Raw genomic sequence first — 19,720 nt, 5'->3', positions numbered from 1 at the left:
CGGATAATGTAGACGTTGAGAGTCCTCCTCCAAGAATCCGATTACAAAGTTGTCAATGTGTGCCATCTTTGGGACCAATCTTGTTAGCTGGACGTTCTGAACCATTCGGAGGTAGGTCTTGCATGCCTTCCTAGTTGAACAGGAAGTTGCTGTGCTCTCTACAATCATCCTTATATCCTCGAAGGGTGGTTTGGGGCACTCGTTTTCCCTCCAGTTGGTCCGTCTTCTCTTTCCTTACGAATCTTTACAATTTCTCCTGCCTGATTAGGGCTTCTATCTATTGCTTCAAATTGTAGCATTCGGAAGTATCGTGGCCATGGTCACGATGGAAGCGGCAGTACTTGTCCCTGGACCTCTTGTTGGGATCACCTTTCAACTTGCTAGGAAACGTCATTGATCCTTCGTCCTTTATTTGCATTAGTACATGGTCGATCGGAACGTTCAGTAGAGTGAAATTTGCGAATCTCGCCGTGGGGGTCTTGGAGCGTCTATCCTCTTGCCCGTCACTTATCCTCATGGCCTTCCGTCCTCTCTCTTGTCTTGCTTCTTCCTACCTTTCTCTCTTTCTAGGCTTTTCTTCTCACGCAAGTAGCGCGTCTTTTGCATTCATGTATTTGGTAGCCTTGTAAAGCACATCCAACATAGTCTTTGGATCGTTCTTGTATAGGGAAGACAAAAACTTACCCTTCCGTAGTTCATTGGTGAATGCTACCACGAGTATCTTGTCGTCAACTTCATCAATCGAGAGGGTCTCCTAGTTGAAACAGGTGATGTAAGACTTTAGCGTCTCGTCCTCTCGTTACTTGATGTTCATCAGGCATGCGGTTGACTTCTTGTATCTGTGTCCCCTAATAAAGTGTGAGGCAAATTAGGCGCTCAATTCTTTGAAGGTATTGATGGAGTTTGGCGTCAGCCTGCTAAACCATACCCTTGCAGGACCCTCAGTGTAGTGGGAAAGGCCCTGCACATGATTTTTTTTTGCTATGCCCTGCAGATGCATGAGGGTTTTAAATGTCTCCAGATGGTCTAACGGGTCCTTTGACCGGTCTTAGGCCTCTATCTGTGGCATATGAAACTTCGGCGGTAGAGGAAACGAAGTAACAGGTGCGATGAAGGATGAATCCGTCTAGTGCACTAGTTCGTCAAGATCACTTGACACCCGCCCTTTGAGGGTGTTCATTATCAAGTCCATCTACTCCCTCATCATTTGCATATCTGCGACTAGGTTTGGTGGGGCGATATCCGTGGCCGTCGATCTACTCATGACATTACTGCCTTCCGGTCCTTCTCGATTTTGTTTGGTGTTGTTGTGCTGAAAGCTGTTGTCTTCTTGCTCCCCCTCTTGGTCTCAGGGCTCAGCATCCCTTTGGTGCAGTTGCTCTTTGTTAATACCCATTTTTGCGACACATTTTCTACAAGCCCGATTCAACTAAGCCCGACTTCATTGTGGGCTCAATTCATGTATTATATTTTATGTTATTCTTTTAAGCATGGCCCAAGCCCATGTGACTTATGGGGGAAATTGAGGAAGTGTGGTTTGGAGGGTATGGGTCAATTCCTTTCGAGCCTTTTGCATGAGCCCAACCCATGCATGCTACCAAGTGGGTAAGGGACACTGGTAGCACCTCAGGCTCATGGAGGAAGTCTTGTTCCCAAAATTTCCACCTCAAAAGAGCTTTTATGCTCTGGGTGACTTTGTCCCTAATTTTCAGCCCAACTCCATTGTCCACACCAAAATACAGCTGACCCTAAACTAATTAGCTAGCCTATTGTAGCCACTAAATGTAGCTATCAAAAGCCTACAATGACAAGGAAACAATAGCTAATGGAGTCAGCCACTTTATTTTCAAAATCATGCTAAAAACATGCTAAACTCTTCCCTAAACAAAAGCAACCCAAGCCAAAACACCAAATTAGTATCATGGGGGATAAAAGCATCTTCCACTACTCAAAAACCAGTCACTTAGAGCACCCCAAGTTCAATACAAAAGCCCCAATCAGATTCAAAAGAAGGCAGCCACGTTCTACCCACAGGCTGAAATTTTAGAGCCAAAACCCATTCAGCCAGTCAACACTCTCACAATTCTGAACCTTAGGGGTGGAAATATGGGTAAAGGGGAACCTTCCCTCTCTTTCTCACAACTTCCCTCAATTTCTTCTTCTCGGTGATTGTGGGTCAAAGTTTCAGATCTGTTGAACCACGTTTTCTCCACAAAGCTGAAACTTGAGAGCAAAAACCCACTAAGCTGGTAAACATTCTCACAATTCCGAACCTTAGGGGTGGAAATAGGGATACAGGGGAACCTTCCCTCTCTTCCTCACAACCTCTCTCATTTTCCTCTTCTCGGTGACTATGGGTCGAAGTTTCAGACCTATTATGTTTTTATGCTTTTTCTGCACTTTTTTTTTTAGCATTTTGATTTTCTCTTGTAAAAGCACCATTAGCCTTTTGTTCATTATACATTTGGAATTTTGGGCTTGATTCTCCACAATAAACACTTTCTAAAGAACCCAATGGGAGATTTGGGTCATCCTCACATTTTTGACCCTTGTCGCAAAACGTCCTCGACACTCTTCCAAGTCATGATTTTGCTTGGTAAGGCGTTTAACCGCCGCTGTGAGTGTTTGAATCTGTCTCTCAAGGACCGCAGTATGTGGTTCGTCTCCTTGGTTGTTGGTGTTGGTTGCCATTGGGCGAGTAAGTACCATGCAACCTTTTTGTCCAGGAAGCAGCAGCACGGCTTACCTACTCTTCCCACAGACGGCGCCAACTGATAATGCCGAAAATCGGCAGTTAACTACACAGCCCTTACGTACCGAAGCAACACCTGCAAAAATTTAGAATGAGGTGTATTAGTCTATTAGAATTTGGTGGATGATTTATAGTTTTATACTAGTTAACCAGTTAGAATAGTTTTTTTTTTTGGCCAAAACAACGGAACGAAATGACATCAATTGTATTCATGCTCTTACAACACAGAGCAATGTTATTGTTGGTAATAACCTCATTTTGGTTTCTCGTTTCTGTTGGCAACTTGTCTTGCTTTGTGCATTGCTAAGCTGAAAAATGCAAACAAAAATGAAGCAATTTTCCGATGATAATCATACTGTTGTTATAGTAACTAGCTATACACTATTTAAACTACTGCCTTCTGTAAGACGCAATTATTGACTTTTCAAGCTTCTTTTTGACTTGATCTATAAGGAAAAGAAGATGAATGCGATGATAAAAATTGGTATAATAATGGTGGTGGTTGTAGTGTGTAAGGTGCTGCTGTTTGTGATGCGAAAATGATAATATTCATATAATTTACAGGACACCTTCTTCCCATGAAATTTGAATATGTTCTTTGTTAATCCGAATAATAAAAACTAGTGCCGTGAGTGTAAATATGCTTTTTTTTTAATGAAAAGTATAAGAACTTATAATAAACACTTATTCACATTATCTTCTAACTAAATAAGTATAAAGTGTATATATATATATATTATCCAAAAAATATAAGAAGTTACAAATTATTCATTTTTTATCCTCTATCTAAATCGGTTAAGGTCAAAATGCAAAAACACCCCCTGAAATTTGGGTCAGTTGCAACTAACTCCTAGTGTTTCAATTATTTCTAATTAAACTCAACGAGGTTTCCATATTTGCTAAATTGAATATTTGATCCAAGGACATGGAGAAAGTTGAAATGTACATAAATCTAAACTAAAATTTTAAATGATGTTACATTAAAGTCTTTTTACATCAAGAAGTGAAAGTCAGTCAGCCTACTGTTGAAGTTGGTACCACTTCCCGCAATTACAATGCTAGATCATCAGACTAAAAATCAGCAAAAAGGTCCCCACTATTTCAGATTAGATTACAATAGACTAACAGAGAGGCACAAACTTTGGACTGCCTGGAACAACAAAGTGGTACTGTGGTAGCAAAAATCACATGCACAATAAAAGAGGATTAGTGTAAAGTACCCACGTTTCATTTCCTCTCTCGGCCAATTAATGTTTAATGGTTCATGTGACAGTGAGAAACATATTCAACTGTACAAGAAGAACTTCACATCCACCATGGCTTCTCAGCTAGATCCTTTGAGAATATGTACCAGAACCTGGAACTATAAGGCAGCCACTCTATGATCTGAGACGCCTTCTTGCTGGATTTACGATCAATGCATTTCTGTATCGAATCATGTAGCTTCTTATCAACATTTTCAGTGAGCCATTTGAGAATATCATCTGAGTTGAGAGATGCTTCCCTTGCATATCTCTCGAGCACCTTTGGTAGAAACACTTTCCTCGACTTTTTCACAACTATATTTGCTTGAAGAAATTCTCTTTTTGCTGCTTCTAATTCTTCTCCAACATTTGATGCCGTGTAGACTTTTAGCTACATAAATTTAACTACCAACTCTTAATCAACCATGAGCAATATCAGATGTCTTTGGAAGCAACAAAGAGCAATGAATTACAATTAGAGCAAATCATAGAAATTACTACACCATGTTTAATGTTGATTATTTCAAGAATTCCATCACTTAAGTCGGTTTTCAAAATCAGCAGAAATCAGCAAATTTTGGTGAGAATATCTAGTTCAATAGGTAACTCAAAAATTTGAAAGAGAATTTTAAGTGAAACTACGTGCCTATGCTCTGCCTTTCTACAAACTTGATAAAAGACATTTGAAAGCAGTTTATTCAAATAATTTTCATGATCCTTATATCAAACTTCCCTTCAAGTTGCTTTTCATATCACATCAGAAATGTTCTGGTCCATCATGTAGATGAAGACAAAAAAAAAACTAATCCTAAGTTTTACAAAGCTAATTATAGAGTATAAAGTATACATCATCACAGTACCAAATAAATTGATAATTTTATCTACAACAACTTTGGAACAATTTCCTTTTTACTGTAAGAACTCAATTTTATTACAGCTGTACCAATACTAACTGATAGTCTTTTAAAAACAATTCAAACTTCATCAAGTAAAAGAGGAGTAATAAAAATGAGAAGTTACCGCAGGATCAGAAAAAGCTCCAGTACAAAGGGCAAAGCAGACAAGGGGTTGGAACTTTAGAAGACCCAATTTTGAACTGAGTTGTCTTTCTTCACCCGACTTTTTTCTCAAGGCAGTGGAAAGGATGGTTTCTAGCCACTGTAAATCATAAAAAATCAGATAACTGAAGTTATACATAGGCCTTTAGGCCAAACAACTTAGAAAAGCTGTTCATATTCACACATATGTTCACCTTTTCATTCTAGGATTCATTCTGTGAAGGAAAGGAAAAGTTCAAGCAGTAATTCTTGAATACATGCACACACCATAAATTTTAGCCATGACTATATTTCTAACATGTCCAAAAAGAAAAAGAGACGGAGAGACAAGCAACACATGTGGCAGGAAGTCGTGAAATAATCCTCAATTAAGCTAGCCAACACCAACAATCATCTGAAAGAGTTAATCACGGTGATATAAGAATAATTTTTTAGATGATGCCACTTGTTAGGTCCATCTACATTTTCCCCCTTTAGTGCATATGTATCTTTGTGTGTTCTTAAATGAGATTAAGATGAGTACCCGTCCACTTCGGGGTGTTCGGAAGCAAAATATTGCATGCTCTATAGCATTTGCACTTATGACATGGCCACCAATGTTGTAAGCAGCCTGCACTATACAAATATATCCATCAAAAAAATTTTACATTTCCAAAGATAAAAACAGTAAGATAGGAAAAAATATTATGGTTTCTTCAGAAACAACTGAAAGTCCACAAAAACCTGTATTATGAATCTCCATTTTTCTCAAAATTCTATGCCACAGGTTTTATTTCTTCTCAAACAGTTCAACTTTGCTTGTATGATTTTTCAATCCTATTTTTATGCAAAATAAAAATTTTATAAAAAAATTGAAAATTATATCCAAATTAAAATATTTTATTCCAAAGAAAAGGGGGAAAAAAGGGTTGTCCCCTTCTTGTCAGTGAGCTGAAGCAGAGTATAGCATGAAAAAGTCAAATTTTGAGAACAAATAAGATTTTGTTAACTTTGGAATAGGAAGAACTGGTGAAACTATTAAAGCATCTTATAACAAACCCCTGGTACAGGCAATGGTAGAGATAAGGCTTGGTGGACAGGAAAAAACAAACTACAAATTTGTAGAGTTTTATAGGTTTGCTTAAATTGTTATTTGTTCTCTGCATCCAACAAATTCTTTTGTTCTAGCAGTTTTTCCTATACACCATGAGAATTTAAAAGAATGATTTTTAACAAAAAGCAACATGACACAAAGAAGTTTACTACCTTATGAAACAAGGCTAACCTTCTCAATGAGTTGTTGGGGATTCCGTATGCTAAATATGCCTGCACAAGCCTCAATGCATGAGAGACAGTAATATGAAGTGCAAATTGGTCAGAGAAAACCAACAGCCAGTACAATTCTTACATGCATAACAAGTGCATTGTACACATTGATCCAAAATGCAGTTTGTGCATCATTTTCCATCTGACTGAAACTCACTCTTTCTAGTTGTTCAACCAAAACTCTGAAATTAGAAACATCAAGTACATGTCAAGTCAGTCCTCCTGCATGTGGTTAAACAATAGACGAGATGGCATATGCTATACGTGTGACATACATATAGCAAATAAAGATTTGTAGTGCACATTCTAAAAGGAGTGACCCACCATATGACTCAAAAATTGTATACTTAGATCAGAAAAGATTGTCCAATATGATCAATTGCTTCATTAAATAACATTATGATAATGTCGTCCCCTTTATTATGCTCCATCACCACATATTTGGAAAATGATTTCCCCTTACAGGAGATCCAAGATATGAATAAACGTTCAATAATGTTTTTTGTGGAATTATGCCATCAGATGACAGGGCCAGAATTTTGGAAGTCAGATTCCTAAGAAATTTTGCAATGATAACATATAAGGAGCATTAGGTCCAGCTAAAGAGGGATGAATCCTTAAATTTTTTCCTACCACAGAAAACATCCACCCCAAATTCAAAGATATATCATTAACATAGCCCAAACAAGCATGTGGATCATGCTCCAATTCATGCCCCAATGAACACCCCCGTGTGCTCAAGATAGAGGATAGAGGACTTGAGTTTGTTTTTACTTTTGTTATTATTGTTAATATTATTAAAAATCATATTAAGGAAGTAACCTGTAGTTGTTGATGGCATAAGAAGCACGAGAAAACTGGCTTTTATCAGTTGATATCCAAGATATTTCAATCATTGATTTGCAAGACCAATCTCGGTCCTCTCCAGTACCACGTCGCGGCTGTATAACATTCGTGGATGACCTCGACAACAAAGGTGATCGGTTCGCTTCAGTATTTACAGATGCAGCGCTACGAAGCCAGCAATATACAGCAGCCATGCACCTAACCATCTCCTCGGATAACTTGCTTGGGCACTGGTAAAGATGATCTTTCAGAGTTCGCAGAACAGATGTTTTATCCATGGCTTGAACCTTTTCCCTAACCTGGCAAATAATTAAGATGAGAAGGCTTGGACAACCGTATGGCATTATATGGCAATCACTAACATAAAATGTATTAATTTTACTTGATAACAAGCAAACATTATAGTGTTTTAGAATGTTCCATAGAATGGAAATCTGGCCATTTTGTCTCTCCATAAATGTTGAAGGCACAAATCTATCTATTAATTAAATATATAGACGCTAAATAGATTCGTTGCAAGAGATTCGAGCCTTCATTGGTTATAATGACGTGCTCAGTGAAATCCTAATATGATCCCATACATGATATGGAATAGATTTACTTCGATGAGTAGGGGGGAAGATCAAGAATGTTTTAGAAAGCCATAAACAGAAACAGAATAATTTTCTTAATACTCTGATGTCCAAAGACCTATCTAATGAATAACTTTAGTGCTCAGCATGCACAAGCCTGACCTTAGTGATTAATTGATGGCCACACTCACAAGGTAGCATCAACAAGCGATGCACTTTGTTGAATCCTATATTTGAATTCTTTAGGGCCTTGGTCTACTCATTCTATACATTTGGCCATTCATGTGGATGAAAGAGTCCTCCTGGCCATCACCCATTACTACCTTTTCTTTTGACAAGTAATCACCCGCAACAACTATATGTACAGGAAAAACAGATACTCAAACATTTGTTACACCAAAGATCTTCAGAAGGTACTTTTTTTTTTACTGACTAAAGGGGAGACTTTGCCCCCAGAAGGTTTCTAACCCAAGCTCACTCCCATGGCAAAGTCAGACATGCCAGTTGACTAAGGGATCACTAGCCCTTCTAAAGGTACTTAGATTCATCTCATGATAAAATTATTTTACAGGTCAACTTTCATATCAGCGCTTTTTATTTATCCAAAATCACTGCATGAAACCTGATCAAGGCATCAAGCTTGTATTTTATTTTCCAGCATCCCTTTTTTCAGTCACCAAACATAGTGATGTATGGAGAATTTCAAAGTTTTGACAGCTACCCAGACTCTTTTTTGTGGGTCCATTGGGGGCCCACTGGAGTGGCAAAGGCTTCTCTTCAAACTAGTTTAGAGGAAAACCTTCCAAACTCCTCCTATATCTTTTTATTAGATGTGAATTTTGAAAATCTAACCATTTGATTGCATATTCTTATTATATCCTCCATGCTTGCAAAATTTCAAGAAGATCAAATATCAATAGCTATGTCATTAATAAATTTATTAAATTTCAAGTTTTTGTGATCTAAAACTATGTATAAAAAATAAGTTTATTGATCGAATAATAAATAATATTTGATTTGAACGAGATTTAACATGTGTGTTAAGAACATAAAAAACATGCATTCAACTGTTAAATTTTCAAAATTCACATTCAATAAAAATATATAGGAGGATTTTAAAAGGTTTCTCTCCAAACTAGTTTGGAGAGAAACCTTCTTTTGGGGCTTGTGGACCGTATACGACCGAGGTGTTACAGAGACTTGGTTACCAAAAAACACCATCCTTAAGAAAAGTTCGAAACTCTGCCAAGTTTATACCTAGTCATAGGTCCCTAGCTGACCAAAAAATTGTAGAATAAATTCAATATTGATTGGAAATTCAGCAGACTAACAAATCTAAATGACCTTGCATGTCTCTAGTCCTTACAAACAGCAAAAAAGAAGAGGATCATGACCATTTCTGGACTTTTAAAGTTTTTCGAGCAGCCCTAAGAAGCTTCTTGTCTCCAAAACCACAATGACATAATACACAATTCATTCTTTTTATACTAGATCATGACAGAAATAGCAGGAATCATATAATCTAGATACACCAACACTTTCAAACTCCCTTGATAATTTTTCTAAACTACTAGATATATAAAGTAATTAAAAAAATGAATTAGAAAATCAAAGCATTTTCAGAAAAACCCAAGATTTTGAATATAAAATTAATAAGATGTTCTTTTTCTTTTTGTGGACAAGATCAATGATTTCAATTAAGGGAAAAAATAAAGAATACCAAACAAAACTCAAAGTACATTTGCAAAATAAAAAAGAAGATAAGTACATATAATACCTTAGTTTGGTCAAAACACATTTTTTCAGTATCAATGTTATTTTTGCTATTGGACATTGGTGGATGACTAGTCTTATGGGATCTTTTCCATGGGTCATCCAGAGAAACTAGAGCTTGCAAAGGCCGCAAAGGAAACTTTTTTGAGGAACAAAAAGCACTTGAAATGATACATGGATGTTTCCTGGAAGCATGTTTTGTATGGGCTGGGGAAGCCATGCCTGAATTTTGTGCTGAAGGTGGCTGACTAACACTGTCAAAGATGTTCCTGTAGAGAGAAAGAACATGCTGCTCACGGTTTGCAACCTCTTCTTCAAGTAATTCAATTTCAGCAATCAATTCCTTTGTCTGAAAATAGGACAATAATTTTAATTTAAAAAAAAAAAGGAAAAGAAAAGAAAATAGGTCAATAATTTGCAGGTTATTCTCTATTTACTCACCATATGCATAGTTAAAAGTATAAAACAGACTTGTGTTATAACAATAAAAATAAGTAGATATTGCCAATTTCACAAAATATGCAAGTCTCTTTTTGCCTATTAGTAAGTATTGGGAAAATTTCACAAGCTAGATTCTCCAATATGTAAGCAGGTCAAGGATGGAGTGATATGGAAAACTCACAATTGCATCTAAAAGCACCTCTACAGCCTACAAGTTGTGCCCATAGGAAATATGTACATAAAAGAAAAGAGGCAAAGATATGGTTCCCAGTTCTACAGCACTGAATTTTATATGTGAGTGCTTTTACAGGAACTGCATACAAGTACCAGGAACATAATTAAAATGGAAACTAAGTAATCATCAAATGGCATAATTGTATATTTCCTTTCATGGTATGATGTAATAGCTTAGAACCAGAACTGCTTAGAAATTTATTTTCTTGAAGTGTGTTTGACTAATTAAACATTACAATTTTCATCTTGATCATCGTCTAGATACATGATGAGTATGAAACATGGTTCAAGCCTTGGTTGTAAAAATTTATAAAAGAAAATACTCCATCAACATACAGGTATATCTACAAACAAATACCTATATTGTGTGTGTGTGTGTGTGTACACTAAAGTAAAAGAAAAGCGTAAGTTTTTTAAAAATCCAGAAACAGCTCTTTGGAAATCAAAGGTAAAGTTACCTGAGCAGCAAAATGCCTATGTCCAGGAGATAAAGTACTAGAAGCTCGACCCATTGTCCTCTCAAGCATCATGCGCATAGATTTTTCTTGCTGTAATCGCAATTGCAGCTGCTCAATCTGTAAAGCAGCATAGACATTTATAAATGGAACAATAATAATGGTGGGGCAAAAAAATTTCTACCCAAACAAAACACTTATATTATCTTTAGATTTGTTCATTCAGAACTGTGAATATCATTCATGGAGTATTGTTTTTGTACACAGAACTTATCACATAATTCACATAAATACTGTATATCATGAAGTGTATATACTTTTAAAGTAATTGTAAAGTAGTTTTGAACACTGCATATTCTACACAAAGATGGTAATTTTCTTAAAACATATAAAAAAATATACACTTGGATACTTCTCCATATTTATAACAGAGAAGTAAAACAAGTTACGATAATTTATTCCGCATATATTATTTTCTATTCTTAGTGACTAATACAAGGACCATTGCACATCTAGTGCCAGTTCACACAGATTCATCTCATGATCTCACCCCAGATATCAAATTATAGATAGAAGAATTGTCCAACCTGACACCTTAATGTAAAGAGAGAAAAAAACACAGTCCTGATGCTTACATCTTTTTCCAAGGAGGCCCTGTGATTTGATGAAATGTTCTTATTAAAATAGTTGGCGTAGTCATGCAGAGGACTTTGTCCCCTAGAAACACTTGCTGAATATGGTAACACCTGTTATATTCATGTTATAAGAACAAAAAAAGGTAATCAATAATTTTATAATCGGTTCACGTCCCAGATTATGATATACAGCTTTAGACTGTGTTCATCTATGATTTTAAGCATTGTCATTGCTAAAAAAAAAAAGATATGATTACTAATATAATTAAGACCTGTGATCTCACATATCTTTCATCTTGGTCCTGCTTTATGGAACGCAAAACTCCACCTCCTAAAACACTTGCATTCCTGTCTGAAGCACTGAAAGGAAAATCCAGAATTTCTGTCAAAATGGGTGCACAACTAAATATGATGATACAAATGTTTAAGAAGAATTAAAAATCAATATATTGGACAACTGTGCACCCTTAGTGTGATGATTACTCTACAAGTACAAGTTCTTATAAGGTGGGGGGCAAGGGCCGAGGTTCAAATTTCTAGAAAGAAGCTTCTCACACATATACATTTAGATTAGGCTAAAGTAGAATTCTATCTTTGAGTAAAAAAAAAATCAATATATTGGACTAGTCTACTTTACTTGACACCACTTAGGGTCTGTTTGAGATTCGCTTATTTTGGTGAAACTGAATTTTTTTTGCTAATAATACTATAGATAAAAGTAGAAGTTAGCTGAAATAGTGAGACCCATAAATAGTACCAAAAAGTGCAGTGAGACCCATTAATAGAAGAAAAAATAAGCTGAATAGTAAAATAAGTTGGCATAAATAATTTTTGCCAAACACACACTTAATCAGAATTTTTACAGTAATCACACAAATTTTTTTTTTTTTAACAGAGCAGTCACCTAGGACTATATCATTCATCAAATCATATGCAAATAGTCACACTTCAGAACCAAGGAATGGAAACTCACTTAGAAGAAAACACACACACACACACACAGCACACAGGTACTAATTGCAAACACAAACGTGAATTACCTATTTTCCTCAGTATATAAGATGCTTTAAACATTTTCTCTGTTGCCAACAGACTACCTAGAAAGTTTTTTTTTAAAAATTAAATTTTAATTTCATATTCAAGTACATGTGCTTCTTATAAATGGACCACCTAATCAATCCACTACTTAAAATTACAGATTCCTCCCCCACAAAATCTAGATTACTCAAAGCAACAAGTTCCAAGATGTTCAAAAAATCTATAAGCCTCAAGTTTTGCTCAAAGACTCACATACTTAAATAGAATCCATCCATAAGTTAGCCCATGAAAGCCATAAAAATATTACAATAAAAAAAAAAAAAAAAAAACTCAACCCAAAAGCCACAAAATATAGACTAAATATAAGATTTTGAGCCAGCATATAGTAATAAGAGCAATTATACAAGTAAAAATATTCAAATTGGGTATGAAAATATACCTCTTAGAGCGTCTGTGATGGGAATGAAAAAGTGGATTTCCCCAAGTGTCTCCATATTCTCTCTTCCCAACTGCTGCTGTTGCTTCCTCAACAACACTAAAACCACCCATTACTATTTCACAAAATAATCTACCACAAGCTTACATTCTTCTTATAGTAAAATAATATCTTTGCACTGCCTCTAAAATGTTCAAAATAAAGTATACCCTATAGAGATCATGTGGCTATATTTTGAAATGAGAGAGAGAGTTGTTATTAAATGGGTATGTTTGATTGGATTGACTGGTTTGAATGTGAAGTTGAAATTGGAATTCTGTTTTTTTTTTTTTTTTTTTTTTTAAGAGGTGGAAGGAACACGAAATGTGAAGTAATGGCCAAGACTTGCTCAGAGACTGTGACAAAGAAGAATCTGTCTGATCTACTATGAATTGAATTCAATTTGGTCAGTTTGGGTTGTTGGGAGCATTCATTGTTAGAATTTAATTCGTCTAGTCTCTCTCTCACTCACTCACACACACCATGTTTTGCTTGAATAGTTGGGAAGCGAATTGGAGACCGCTTCAGTGCTTTGTATCATTTGTACGCGTGAACCCGCCAGAATTCCCTAAAAACGGTTTTAGGCCCTTCACACAAGTTCACCAAATTTTCATTTCATTCGTTGAATCTTTTTCAATTTTCAATTGAAACAATTGAGGTCAATGTAGGGACAGTCCGGGTAATGCATTAAGGATTTAAGGTCCCTTTTTTTTTCTTTTTTTTTTTAAATGAGGTCCCAAATTTTATTGATCTCACTCTCAAATTTATAGATTTTATATTTTTTGGATTGTCTCGCAAGAAATGGATCAATTTGATAAAGCTCGAATACATTTTTCTATTAAAAAAAACACTTTCAAATTTCAATGGTTACATTTTTATTTTTGCTCTTACTAATTTCTTTATGGTGTACACAAAATTATTCAACCATGGCATTTTTTTTTTTTTTAAAGTATAGACAAGATTCAAACCTTTGACCATTAATCAAGAATAAAATATTTTATTAAATGCACAATAATGTTTGCATTTGACATTTCTGATAAGGCTAAAACAATCATTTTATCAACAAAAAAAAAAAAATCATTAGTTTTTTGTTCAAAATAAAGTTCTTTTTTTCTTGTGGGATGTGAATTCCTAATAATATCAATACTTTAGGAGATTCAAATCAAATATTACAATTCAAGAGGGTTATTATTATTATTATTATTATTATTAACAATGACGGCTTTATTAATGTAAGACTAATATAAAACATAGGATAAAATTTAACTCTAAACATGTTTAGAGTTATCTTGATTGGTGGATCCATGTGCCTTGAATTTGTCTGGCTTACGAGCAGTTTGGAATTAATGCTAGCAATTGAAAGGCTAATAAATTGCTCATTATTGGTAAGTACTACTCCTTCCGTCCTAGTTTGTTTGTCTTCTATTCCATTTTGAGATGTCCCAAAATATTGTCCTGTTTCTAAAAATAAAATTAATTAATTTTCTAATATTCCTATTATACCCCTACTTTATTTTCAAAATTATATGAAAAGAAAATTAACAAATATTTAAAAAATTAATCTAATTGGGCACCTTTTTAGTTGCCTCATTAAGAATAACTTTCTATAAAAAGCTGATAAATTTATTTAAGGATAATTTTGTAAACTTATTCATTTTTATAAGATAGACAATACAATAAATGATGTTTTCTTGAAAAGTCAAACTTTTGACTTTTATTAGCAAAAATTTAACTTTTCAAACAGGACAAACAAATTAGGACGGAAAGATTATATTAATTATTATGCTGATATTTGAAAGTACAGATGCATTGTTTTATTTGTTTCCCTAGAACTCATATAATTTGTATTTCATTTGCTAAAAAATAACTTCATCCTAGGCATAACTAAGGCAATCCTTTTTAGTTAGAACATCTTTAGTAAGGTTGCTAAATTGACTAAAAAGTCAATTTAACAACTAATACTCTCAAATTGCCTTGCACAGTGAAGAAGCTAAACTCAAAATAATTTGAGTATTAGCTGCAGTGAGCTGTTACTTACCTTGTACAGCAAAGAAGCTAAACTCAAAATAATTTGAGTATCAATTACAGTGAGCAGCTCACTGTAACTTAAAATTCAAAAAAAAAATGTGTGGTGTTAAAAAAAAGTATTTTAATGTGTTGATAGTTGTGATTGTTATTTATTGTGTTAAATATATTATTTTATTGTGTTGTTTATATTATTTTAATGTTTTGAATATTAAAATAAAACATTTGATGTTAAGTGTATTATAAAATGTGGTGTTAATTAAATAAAGTAGTGTTTTGAGTTGTTAAAATATATTTTTTCACTTTCTTGCTGTGAATGCTAGTAGACTTCAAATCTTAAAGGTAGGCTTTAAAAGCTAAGCCCCATAACTAGGGTTTACTACGGGTCGGTTCGAGTTGAGTTTGGACTCAACCTGGATTCGACTTGCTCAAGTCAGGTGGGAGAGAATTAGACCCGCAACCGACCGCCAATCACCACGGGTCGAGTCGGATTGGAGTCTGAAAAACGATCGGTCTGTTCGATTGAAACTGACGAACGGCGGTGACGAGCGGAGGAGAACGGAATGTTGTCGGATCTAGTTGGAGGAGAGCGAAACGTCACCGATCTGAGCCTAAACATCATCAAATCTAAGCCAAAGTTACCGATCTGAACTTAAACATCGTCAATCCAAGCTTAAACGTCACCAATCTGAGCGATCTTTTGAAAAATATTGCCTGATCTAAGCCAAAATCATCGGATCTAAGTAGATTTGAGAAAAATCGTCGTCGGATCTAAGCGAATTATCTCCGGATCTGAACGGAGCAGGGTTCATCTGAAGTGGTGATAGGGCGGGTTGGGTGGCTGCGGTTTTAGAGGAGAAAACCCGCCACTCGACCCGCCGGAATCGGGTTTGGAGAATTAAGACCCGCTGTCGACTGCTAGAGTCGTCGGATCAGGTGGTGAGCGGGTCAGTCCGGGCGGGTTTCTCAATTTGGTCGGGTAAACGGGTTACATGGACACCCCTACCCATAACCTAATGATTAAATAATAAATATTTATGCACTCAAGTCACGTTGCATTAATGCATTCAAGCCTAATGATTAAATAATAAATATTTTTCTCAAAAAAATAATACTAATAAATGGGTCATGCTAACAAAATGGTTAATAATCCATTTTAGAAAAGTTTTAACACCACTTTTATGAGAAATGAAAAAAATTGTTAAAACATTAATTGTTTTTTTTCCATAAAAACTTTATTTAAATGGATTGATAACCATTATTCTAAGGGCATCCGTTAGCATTTTCCATAATAAATATGAGTTAGAGTTTATGTGATGAGAATTGAATTTTAAGAATTGAGTTTTGAGCAATGCTCAAACTTATAACTCTAAACATTATTCTCTTGTTAGAAAATAAACTAATCCGTACACTCAATCCACCTTACCTTTCTTGGACTCCATGGTAGATCTGATCTATCATCTACTGGCTAATAAGCAAGGTCCGAATGAGGAGGTTGAGCAAATATGGCTTCCAGAAGTATTAGTGTCCTACTGTATATCGAAGTCTTAAATTCGGTGTGATGTAATTGCGTTTATAATAACTTGATGTATCTTATCGAGTAATGCAATTTATACCAAGTCTTCAATAAAAAAAGGTGAGTGACGTGAGTCTCATGCCGAACCCACAAGCAAAACCCATTTTATTATGATAAACACAATAGTATTTCAAACAAAATTCGACTTACGCCTAGGTCACTTAGGTCATACCCTAAGAACCACAATTAGAGATAAGGCCCCCAAATTAGAGGGTAATAAATGAATTTTTATCTATATTTTTTAAAAATGTGAGCTGTATATTTTTCTTCCACTTTTAGGATGACCCAAAAATTAAATAATGCTAGGAATAATACAAATTTAATTGCATAAATCTTAAAAATTATTGTCACTAAGCGCAATAAGTAATTCAAATACTTTTTTTTTTTTTATTATCATTGAAGTGCCACCAATTACATTAATCTCCACGTTAGTTTGTAAGTTTTTTGTAGTAAAATTTGTAATATTTTAGCATTTTCCTAGAAAATGTATAGATTAATATAACTCCAACCAGATCATTTTTTTTTTTTTTTGAGGGGGCCAACCAGATCACTTAAGTGAATGAAAATGCAAAAGCTACTGGTAAAAAAAAAAACACTTACAAACTTTTTTTTTTATTGCAAAAAACTTACAAACTTATGTGGTAAGAATATAATTGATGTCACTTAAACAGTATAATAAATGAATGTTTGAATACATTTTTCTTGAATGATGGCACATTAGTTTGTATGACCTATGTAGTAAAATTTGTCGTATCACTAGCATCACTAAGTGAGTGAGTCATACTAAAAACTAAAAATAATGGATTTCAAATAAAAATATATAATATAATAAATTATCAAAATTAATGGTTGATAAACTAAATATTAATTAAGTGATGTAAAAATATATAAAGGCTCATTTGAAAATTTTGCATTAGGCCTCAAATTGTATTAAGCCATCGTGATTTCAAAATTATGGTGTCTACTCCATCATGACTTTTTTTTACTATTATCAAGTCAAAATACTAATTGGTTTTTGATTTGTGTGTATGTGTGTGTGTGAATTGAAGAAGAAAGTTGCATAGATCACTTTTTTATGTAAAAAGAAAGTTTAATATAAAGAGTGCATTATATAATGTCACAGATTAAGATCTTTTAAAACTTGTAGGATAATTTCACAATGAAATTCTTAAATTCCAATACATTTATTATGAATAAGTGAGTTGTATTTTATCACATCATCAACATTTAAATAAACATTAATTAGTATCGTTTTAGTATAAAAAATTATAAGACCATATAAAATGTCATAACTTTTATCACAAATGTCCATGTGACAAACGGTGAGTGGTCGAGGAAAAAATAATAAATTTATGTAAAAATAACAAGTAATCAATCACAATCTGACACCTAAAATAGTTGTATTATTTTATATGATACTAGAACTACTCTTTTAGTATCTATTTAAATTTCTAACGACATGTAAAACTCAACCCATTCACCCATTTCAAATTGTAAAAATTCAACCCATTCACGCATTTCAAATTGTAATGTTCGCGGGAAAACATGTAACTTTAATCTGTATGCCTGTCTTTGTATTCCTTCGAGTTGGCCCACTACTACCAGGTTCTAGTTCAGCATCATTGGAGACAAGGAATAGATTTTTCAATTAACAATATGCCGTAAGACTCAACAATATGTCAATATCAACAACCAATATTGTTAGAGCTACTAAATATATATATATATATATATTGTTAGAGCTTTCTCTCTCGAAAATAATAATAATATTGTTAGAGCTTTTTTGATATTATTGTACGAAGTAGGGTTTTTGTCATAAAGAGCTTTAACTGAAAAATGCTGTAAAGTTATTACTCCATTTTTGGTAATCACATTGATTATTAGCTTTTAGGTATAAAAAAAATCACAAAAAATACATAATAAAAGCGTTTTGTATTATTATTTTTTACATTATTACTATTATTAGGAGTGAGATATTACAAATTATACTAAATAGAACTTACAAATTGATGTGTCATTAATTACAAAAAAATAAATTCAAATATTCATTTATTAGGTAATTGAAAGTCCACCAATCATGCTTATTGTCACGTTAGTTTGTACTTTATATAGTAAAATTTGTAATAATTTTAATATTGTCTTGTTATCTCAATCTCTTATAAAATTGATAGGAATTGGATGTCATAACATTAAAGTTCAAAATTTCGAATTTAGATTGAAGTCATTTTTCAACTTTAAGGGGGGTCTTTAGAACTCTTCAAAAGTGTATTCCTTAGCATATGATTGTACGATATAACATAATTAAAATCACTAGGAAAGGAGAATCATTGGTGTCCGGTGAATCAGTAAAATCATAAGATCCTACGATTCAACACTAATCCTGATATTTTAGTTAACAATAGCACTAATGTAATTTAATGTTGTATGGTATACATGTGTGAATAGAAGCAGTGCCAACTCAATACAATTTGAGCCTTAAGGTGATATTTGCTTAAAATAACACTATTATTAAAAGTGGCAATTTGTGTTCGCGTGTCGGGTTGAGCTGTGAGTATTATGTTATATGGATCAACACTAAATACGAACTCAACTTGTTTAGTAAACAGGTCATGATTCCTAAACCTTAACACAATCTGTTTATTAAACTGGTAACTTGACATGATACATTTAACTTGTTTAATAACAGGTTTGATTAATAGGTCATAACTGACCCAAATTATCTGTTTGATTAATAAGTTATACTTATCCCGAATAACCTGTTATCAATTCTCATATATCTAAAATTATAATACAACCATAAATCAAGTAATAAACATTCAAATAATAACAAAAGCAAATAATCATTTCCTTCCTTCATAATAGAATTATTAGTCCAAAAGGTCCCAACCTCCATACTATCAAATTCAATAATATTTCAAAGTTCCATAATAATAATAAAAAGAACTAAAATTATTACATGGCATCTAAGTGCCATATCAAAAACTAAAAGACATCTCCAAGCCTAATACTCTACTTTGAAAGTGCTATAAGCCTGTTCTGATACTAATAAATTTATGCCAATGATTTATTTTTCTACTAATAAACAATCACATTCCATCTATAAGCCAATGATTTAGTGGTAATGAACTTGTAGTGTCTAAGAAGTCTACCAAACTATAACATCTATAAACTATTATATTTCAAATATGCATGAATATGATTTATATAATATTGGTCAACCATACCATCATGCATCATTCAACTCAATTTATTCCATTTAAATTCTCTAAAATATGGTGCATGGGATGGCTA

At 33.9% G+C, this 19,720-nt stretch overlaps 1 protein-coding gene across 2 annotated transcripts; it reads right to left on the bottom strand.

Moving 5' to 3' along the window:
• Positions 1 to 3,697: 3,697 nt before the first annotated feature.
• On the bottom strand, positions 3,698 to 13,117 carry LOC142612817 (uncharacterized). Of its 2 annotated transcripts, none has more exons than XM_075784977.1 (11): positions 12,793 to 13,117; positions 11,600 to 11,675; positions 11,316 to 11,426; positions 10,684 to 10,800; positions 9,555 to 9,899; positions 7,182 to 7,504; positions 6,442 to 6,541; positions 6,300 to 6,359; positions 5,578 to 5,664; positions 5,017 to 5,154; positions 3,698 to 4,387 (listed from the first exon to the last, which is right to left on the bottom strand). In XM_075784977.1, the coding sequence occupies exons 1-11, from the start codon at positions 12,900 to 12,902 to the stop codon at positions 4,058 to 4,060; spliced, it is 1,797 nt and encodes a 598-aa protein (XP_075641092.1). In that variant the 5' UTR covers positions 12,903 to 13,117; the 3' UTR covers positions 3,698 to 4,057. The 2 variants fall into 2 exon arrangements, with proteins under 2 accessions (XP_075641092.1, XP_075641091.1); XM_075784976.1 differs by having other exon boundaries at positions 11,588 to 11,675; positions 12,793 to 13,116.
• Between the last annotated feature and the right edge of the window lie 6,603 nt (positions 13,118 to 19,720).

This window comes from Castanea sativa, chromosome 10, assembly GCF_040712315.1.
Source record: "Castanea sativa cultivar Marrone di Chiusa Pesio chromosome 10, ASM4071231v1".
In the NCBI taxonomy this organism is placed as follows: domain Eukaryota; kingdom Viridiplantae; phylum Streptophyta; class Magnoliopsida; order Fagales; family Fagaceae; genus Castanea; species Castanea sativa.
The sequence above is the reverse complement of the archived record's forward strand: the minus strand, read 5'-3'. Positions and strand labels throughout refer to the sequence as shown.

Excerpts from the sequence above, each read along its gene's own strand:
- LOC142612817 (XM_075784976.1), bottom strand. The coding sequence starts at position 12,902 with ATGGGTGGTTTTAGTGTTGTTGAGGAAGCAACAGCAGCAGTTGGGAAG. Across the intron at positions 11,427-11,587 it reads AAAGATATGTGAGATCACAG|GTGTTACCATATTCAGCAAG; the intron begins GTCTTAATTATA and ends TGAATATAACAG. Across the intron at positions 5,665-6,299 it reads GGTTAGCCTTGTTTCATAAG|GCTGCTTACAACATTGGTGG; the intron begins GTAGTAAACTTC and ends TGTATAGTGCAG.